General features: G+C 49.9%; 1 protein-coding gene across 1 annotated transcript; it reads left to right on the plus strand.

Annotated features, from left to right (window-relative positions):
* The first annotated feature begins 4,247 nt into the window (after positions 1–4,247).
* Positions 4,248–5,081, plus strand: LOC121578457 (piggyBac transposable element-derived protein 4-like). The gene is made up of 2 exons (XM_041892833.2): positions 4,248–4,492; positions 4,663–5,081. Exons 1-2 carry the CDS (start codon positions 4,291–4,293, stop codon positions 5,079–5,081), a joined length of 621 nt encoding a protein of 206 aa, XP_041748767.2. The 5' UTR covers positions 4,248–4,290.
* Positions 5,082–8,190: the final 3,109 nt, after the last annotated feature.

An 8,190-nucleotide genomic window follows, 5' to 3' on the forward strand; every position in this document is an offset into this window, starting at 1 on the left:
TCTCTTTGTGTGTGTGTGTGTGGTCAGCTTAGTAAAGGATTGAAGTTTGAAGTTTGAATACTGGTAGGCTACTTTTGAGCTGTACCTGTCATGTGTGTCTCTCACTGTTATGGACAGAGAAGGGGGCAATTTCAGTGTCTGTTAGTAAGAGGCAGATGTCAGCAGCAGAACAAACTCAAATCATGTGAAAAATAGTTTGTTTTGACAGCATAGCTAACTATCTAGCTAGCAGATTTACATAAGGATTCACTATGTTAAGCTGATAGCCACTCTTTTCCCGATGTCACTCATCTACTCTCTAGTTAATAGCCTACTAGGAGTCACTGGCACTAGCTTGCTTACAACGAGTGATGAGTGTGTTGTTGCAGAAAATAAATAGGCTAATGCATTTTATTTATTTATTTTATTCTGACAAAGGGAAAGGGGGATACCTAGTCAGTTACACAACTGAATGCATTCAACTGAAATGTGTCTTCTGCATATAACCCTCCCGTTGTCCTGTCCGGGTCAAAAAGACCCAGGCTACGTGTCAGTGCCTATGTGTTAGAGCGAGTGGCTGTATATCCCGTCCCGCTGTCCTTTCTTGTCCGGGGTCAAAAAGACCCAGGCTACGTGTTAGAGCCTAGGTGTTAGAGCGAGTGGCTGTATATCTCCTCCCGCTGTCCTGTCCTGTCCTTTCTTGTCCGGGGTCAAAACGACCCAGGCTACGTGTCAGTGCCTATGTGTTAGAGCGATTGGCTGTATATCTCCTCCCGCTGTCCTGTCCGGGTCAAAAAAGACCCAGGCTACGTGTCAGTGCCTATGTGTTAGAGCGATTGGCTGTATATCTCCTCCCGCTGTCCTGTCCGGGTCAAAAAAGACCCAGGCTACGTGTCAGTGCCTATGTGTTAGAGCGAGTGGCTGTATGACCCCTAGCGTTGTCCTCTCCTGTCCTGGCTGGGGTCAAAACGACCCAGGCTACGTGTTAGAGTGTTAGAGCGAGTGTGTGCTGTGAACGGGACCCTTGCAAATCAAATTAAATCAACTTTTATTGGTCACATTGTAGGTACAGACATTACAGTGAAATGTTTACTTTGTAAAGAATCTGGTGATTTCCTTGTAATATTGTAGGTGTGTGTCACTACTCGACGACAATGCTGGAAACCCAAGATGTCCATTTCCTCGACAAGTGAATATATGTCATCTGGTCTTCGGCTTGCTGACAATTGTACATCTCCGCACGTGTTTCATTCTGACAGTCTGTCAACTTGTATACTTGCGGTACAACATTTAGGGTTTTCGTGAAATCACAAGGTATGCGTAGGCTCGAACGGATCCCCATCATGGCGTGTTGTTTGGGGGTAACAGAAAAGCCTTGAAATATCCAGGCGACTTTCTTCATCAGAAGTGTCTGTTCCTCATCTGAGAGATCTGTCATGTGGACACCGCTACACACGGAAGAGATATCGCATGGCATTTGCCGATATGTCCGATATGTCAACAAATGGTCTCGGACGTGGCTGTGACGAACGTCCATGTCCCACATGTCGTAGTACAAAGCACAAGTACAAGACTCGCTGTCGTCGAAACCAGTCAACATTGCACAGGGACACCATCCCACAGCTTCACGGTGTATCTTCTGCAAATGGTCCCGTGTGTCACCATGATGTGTGACACTGCACCGTGGTAAAACCACAAGAGCAGAGCCTGTCCTACGACCCGAACGAGCCACAGCTCATACCTCAACAGACTATATTTGGGTTCGACAAATAGTCTTACCTCCAGTTTGTTGTTGGGCATGACCGAGAGGCTTTTCACCGTGTACCCGAGAAGTATGGGTATGTTCTTCACTACTCGATTGAACGCAGAATAGATGTCGTTGAAGTTGATGGTGCTCAGATTCAGTCGAGTCGACCCTCCGATGCCCAGACCGATCACGGTGCTGACGACGGTGGTGTTGTCGGTAGTAGTTACGTGACTGGAGTCCGACGTGTGTATGTCAAACACTGCAGTGATGCAGCAAGAATCCCCCTTCGCGTTTTCTGTGTTCTGGAAAGTCGACATAGCTTCGATGGATGTTGTTTGTCTGTGAGACACGAACCTGTTATATTGTGGATTCAATGACCACTCCCATAAAAATAATTAATTATATTATATTCATTTATTTTTTGGTTAATGTTTTGTCAAATTATATCTTTGTGATTAGTATTAAAACATGACATTTTGTAATAGTAGTTGTTATTTGTTGTAAACATAGATCATGGTTTCATGGCTACATACAAGCAATCGTGGTGTCTACGTAGACAGACATCAAGTTATTCGATTCAAAAACCTATTCTGTGCTGCCCATGTTCTATTCCTTCGACACACATCGTCGCTATTCTGACATGTCGGCAATCATGAATTTGCGTTCCACGCCATTCCTTGAGTGTGATACAGCTAGTCCAGAAAGTGTCTCTGTGGGTTTGGGAGAAAATAACCCTCCCGTTGTCCTGTCCGGGTCAAAAAAAAAAAAAAAGACCCAGGCTACGTGTTAGAGTGAGTGGCTGTATAACCCCTAGCGTTGTCCAGTCCAGTCCTGTCCCGGCTGGGGTCAAAACGACCCAGGCTACGTGTTAGAGCCTAAGTGTTAGAGCGAGTGGCTGTATATCTCCTCCCGCTGTCCTGTCCTGTCCTGTCTGGGTCAAAAGGACCCAGGCTACGTGTTAGAGCCTAGGTGTTAGAGCGAGTGGCTGTATATCTCCTCCTGCTGTCCTGACCGGGTCAAAAAGACCCAGGCTACGTGTTAGAGTGTTAGAGCGAGTTGCTGTATAACCCCTAGCGTTGTCCTGTCTTGTCCGGGGTCAAAAAGACCCAGGCTATGTGTCAGTGCCTATGTGTTAGAGCTAGTGGCTGTATATCCCCTCCCGCTGTCGTGACCGGGTCAAAAAGACCCAGGCTACGTGTCAGTGCCTATGTGTTTGAGCTAGTGGCTGTATAACCCCTAGCGTTGTCCTGTCCTGTCCGGGTCAAAAGGACCCAGGCTACGTGTCAGTGCCTAGGTGTTAGAGCTAGTGGCTGTATATCTCCTCCCGCTGTCCTGACCGGGTCAAAAAGACCCAGGCTACGTGTTAGAGTGTTAGAGCTAGTGGCTGTATAACCCCTAGCGTTGTCCTGTCCTGTCCTGTCCTGGCTGGGGTCAAACGGACCCAGGCTACACGTTAGAGGCATAAGCTCTGAGCCAGAGGTACTAGGTAAGCCGTAAACAAACACCAACACCAACACCAAGAACAACAACTACTACTACTACTACTACTACTACTACTACTACTACTACTACTACTACTACTACTACTACTACTACTAATAATAATAATATTGCCTCCGTGGCATGTCCGGACACGTGCCGAAGAGAGAGGTCTTGGGGACTTCCCCAGCCTGGGTGCCGAAGCTATTATGAGTGCTGTGCGTTTCACGGCCAAACAGGTCCTAGAACATATATTTTCCAATGACTCTGACTGCGACGAGGAAGCGGACGAGGAAGCGTCCGAAGAAGAAGACGGGGAGGAATACAACCCAGAGGATGAGGAGACCACAGAGGACGACGACGATGACGACGACTACGACGCCGCAGCCGCTGCCGCCGCCGCCGCCGCCGCCGCCGAGGACGATGTCCAAGTAGAACAAGGTCAAGGCATAGAAGACGAACGAGACGATGACGACGGACGACGACGACCAACAAGAAGAAGAAGAACAAGGGGAAGAACAAGGGGAAGGGGAAGGTGAAGGAGAGCGAGGAGACCTCCGCCGCTGCCGCAGCCGCCGCCGCAGCATCAGCCCCAGAACACAACACGATATCCCTCGAGTGGAAAGAGAGACATTCGTGTCGAGAAACGGCCAAATCCAATGGTGCTCGGTGCCCTGTGACAACAATCGGGCGTCGGAGGGCGCGCTTAGCGGCAAAAAGTAACAGGCCGGTTGCTGAGGTGCCGGAGGACATGAGGCCCGGGCCTACTAGGCAGGCCGTAGGCCAAGCCCGCGACATCCTCTCCACGTTTCGCTTGTTTTTCACACCCGAGATAGAAGACATCATCCTGGAGATGACCAATCTGGAGGGCGTTCGAAAATACGGAGCCCGAGGCGACGGCGACGGCGACGACGACCACGAAGACCGCGACCGCGGCGGCGGCGGCCGCTGGAAAGCGATGGACTCCACAGACCTGCGAGCCTCACGTGGGGCTGCTCATCCTAGCCGGGCGTGTACAGGTCCCGAGGTGAGCGGCCTCTAGTCTCTGGGACGCCGAGAGCGGAAGGACCATTTTCCGCGCAACCATGCCGCTCAAAGTCTTTCACGCTTACTCGAGACTCCTTCGCTTCGACGACCGCCAGACCAGAGCCGAGAGACGCGCAGCAGGCGGCGGTGACAAACTTGCGGCCGTGAGAGAGGTCTGGGACAAGTGGGTCGAGAGGCTGCCGCTCCTCTACAACCCCGGGCCCGACGTGACGGTGGACGAGCAACTGGTCCCTTTCAGAGGTGTGCCGGGGCCAACAACACCGTACAAGAGCACAACAACAACACTGAACACAACACAACACAACACAACACGCTAAAGCTAATCTCTTCTCTTTCCTCTCCTCTCTCTCTCTCTCTCTCTCTCTCTCTCTCTCTCTCTCTCTCTCTCTCTCTCTCTCTCTCGCCTCCAGGCCGATGTCCTTTCCGCCAGTATATCCCAAGCAAGCCGGCCAAATACGGCATCAAGACCTGGGTGGCCTGCGACTCCAAATCCAGCTACGCCTGGAAGATGCAGGTCTACACCGGCAAGGCCACATGCGGAGGCCCCGAGAAGAACCAGGGGATGAGGGTCGTGCTTCGATTTGGACGCAGGGACTCAGGGGGTCACAACGTCACCTGCGACAATTTCTTCACCTCATACGAGCTCGCGCGCCAGCTCCTGACCAGGAACGTCACCGTGGTCGGCACAGTCAGAAAGAACAAGCCAGAGCTCCCGCAGGCGCTGCTCGCCTCAAAGGACAGGCTCCTCTTCTCCTCCAAGTTCGCCTTCACGCCCACCACCGCTCTAGTGTCCTACCTGCCAAAGAAAAACAAGAACGTCTTACTCTGAGCACGCTGCACACCGAGGCTCACGTTAGCCGTCGCCAGGACAAGAAGCCGGCCATCGTCCTAGACTACAACAGCAACAAGGGAGGTGTGGACAACCTAGACAAGGTGATTGGAACCTACAGCTGCAGGAGGATGACCGCTGCACTGGCCCCTGGTCATCTTCCACAACATCCTTGACGTGTCCTCTTACAACGCTTTTGTCATATGGCGAGAGCTCAACCCCACTTGGATGCCTGGTAAGCGAAACAAGAGGAGGGGTGTTCCTCGAGCAGCTGGGAAAGGCACTAGTGACTCCGTTCATACAAAGAAGGGGCCCGTCTCCCTCGCACCGGAAGCCTCTGCGGCGCTCGTCAAAGCTGTTCAGAGGGCTACGTATCGTGATCAGCCCCGGCGGGATCACGCCCCCGCAGCACCGGACCACGCACCGGCCCAAGTACCCAACCCCGCACAACCCAGTAAGAGGAAGAGGTGTCAGGTCTGCCCCACAAAGAAGGACTGTAAAACACACACGGTGTGCACCAGGTGCTTAGAAAGAACGCGACTTCCCGTCGCGTCCGCGCGGCGTCGTCGCGTGCTGCTCTGCTGTTTGTTGCTACTAGGACTACCTGCCAAACTATTCCACGTTTTTACTTTTAATAAGCGTTTAATTAATCTCTGTGTTCAACAAATTTACCAACTTTTTAGTTTTGTCCTCACTCATCTTTTTTCGATTAAACTTTTTCACCCCGGACGTTTATCCCGAGACAGAAGAGTCACTTTCCTGTCGCGTTTTAGCTGCCAACTTTACGTTATTTTCCTTTTTCCATCGCAACTTTTTCCCTTATTCAACTTTTTCCCTCCGGACGCTTCATCTGGACATGGTTCATCAACATCTTCAACAGCCGAAGCTAAGTAGTAACATTAACATGATGTCTTCTAATTGCAGTCGCTGTACTCATAATATAAGGAGAATTCTCGCCTTACGCGAGACAAGCTGTGCTACAAGCCCAGCTTCAGGCACGCAATCGTTAGGCAAGAGTAATATCAGTGTAGGAAAGGAAGAAGCAGCGTCTGTGCCACCAGCAAGTACAGACAGTAGCGTTAGTTTAATCCCCCCGCACAGTCCCGCGGGGACAACTTTCCTCATGTCTGGAGGAAATACTGTTGGAATGCTCAACCGGTGTACGCTCATTCAGCCGGCAGAAACCTTCAACCGGTTTTCCCCATTATGTGCGAGTCGGAGTCTGGTCTGAGTCTTCTCTAGTCTCTACTCCTCCCGTTACGGGGTCTGAGACTCCGAAGGCTCCACCATTAGCTCTGACAAATTGAAAACCCTAGTCATTGGCGACTCCATTACCCGCAGTATTAGACTTAAAGCAGAATCACCCAGCGATCATACACTGTTTACCAGGGGGCAGGGCTACCGGCGTTAAGGCTAATCTAAAGATGGTGCCAGCTAAAGCTAAAACTGGCGAGTGTAGAGAGTATAGAGATATTGTTATCCACGTCGCCACTGTGATGTTAGGATGAAACAGTCAGAGGTCACCAAGTGCAGCATAGCTTCAGCGTGTAAATCAGCCTAGAAAGATGTGTACGGCATCGGGTAATTGTCTCTGGCCCCCCTCCCAGTTAGTGGCGGGTCTCTACAGCAAGTCTCAGCACTCAATCGCTGGTTGAAAACTGTTTTCTGCCCCTCCCAAAAGATAACATTTGTGGATAATTGGCCCTCTCTTTCTCGGACTCACCCCTACAAACAGGATCAAGCCCTGACCTGCTGAGGAGTGGCGGACTCCATCCTCGCTGGAGGGGTGCTCTCTCTTATCTACCAACATAGATAGGGCTCTAACCCCTCTAGCCCCACAGTGAAATAGGGTGCAGGCCAGGCAGCAGGCTGTTAGCCATCCTGCCAGCTTAGTGGAGTCTGCCAATAGCATAGTCCCAGTGTAGTCAGCTCAGCCATACCCATTGAGACTGTGTCTGTGCCTCGACCTAGGTTGGGCAAAACTAAACATGGTGGTGTTCACCTACAATCTTATTAGGATAAAGACCTCCTCCATTCCTGCCATTATTGAAAGAGATCGTGATACTCACATCTCAAAATAGGGTTACTTAATGTTAGATTCCTCACTTCAAAGGCAGTCATAGTCAATGAACTAATCACTGATCATAATCTTGATGCTTGATTGGCCTGACTGAAACATGGCTTAAGCCTGATGAATTTGCTGTGTTAAATGAGGCCTCACCTCCTGGTTACACTAGTGACCATATTCCCCGTGCATCCCGCAAGAGGCGGAGAGTGTTGCTAACATTTACGATAGCAAATTTCAATTTACAAAAAAAAATAACGTTTTTCATCTTTCGAGCTTCTAGTCATGAAATCTATGCAGCCTACTCAATCACTTTCTTATAGCTACTGTTTACAGGCCTCCTGGGCCATATACAGCGTTCCTCTCTGAGTTTCCTGATTCCTATCAGACCTTGTAGTCCACTAGCAGATCATATTCTAATTTTTGGTGATTTTAATATTCACATGGAGAAGTCCACAGACCCACTCCAAAAGTCTTTCGGAGCCATTATCGACTCAGTGGGTTTTGTCCAACATGTCTCTGGACCTACTCACTGCCACAGTCATACTCTGGACCTAGTTTTGTCCCATGGAATAAATGTTGTAGATCTTAATGTTTTTCCACAAAATCCTGGACTATCGGACCACCATTTTATTGTCGTTTGCAATCGCAACAAATAATCTGCTCAGACCCCAACCAAGGAGCATCAAAAGTCGTGCTATAAATTCTCAGACAACACAAAAATTCATTGATGCCCTTCCAGACTCCTTCTGCCTACCCAAGGGCGTCAGAGGACAAAAATCAGTTAACCACTTAACTGGGGAACTCAATTTAACCTTGCGCATTACCTAGATGCATTTGCACCCCTAAAAAGCGAAAAACATTTGTCATCAGAAACTAGCTCCCTGGTATACAGAAAATACCCGAGCTTTGAAGCAAGCTTCCAGGAAATTGGAGCGGAAATGGCGCCACACCAAACTGGAAGTCTTCCGGCTAGCTTGGAAAGACAGTACCGTGCAGTACCGAAGAGCCCTCACTGCTGCTCGATCATCCTACTTTTCCCAA

The sequence above is a fragment of the Coregonus clupeaformis genome, chromosome 12 (assembly GCF_020615455.1).
Source record: "Coregonus clupeaformis isolate EN_2021a chromosome 12, ASM2061545v1, whole genome shotgun sequence".
Lineage (NCBI taxonomy): Eukaryota > Metazoa > Chordata > Actinopteri > Salmoniformes > Salmonidae > Coregonus > Coregonus clupeaformis.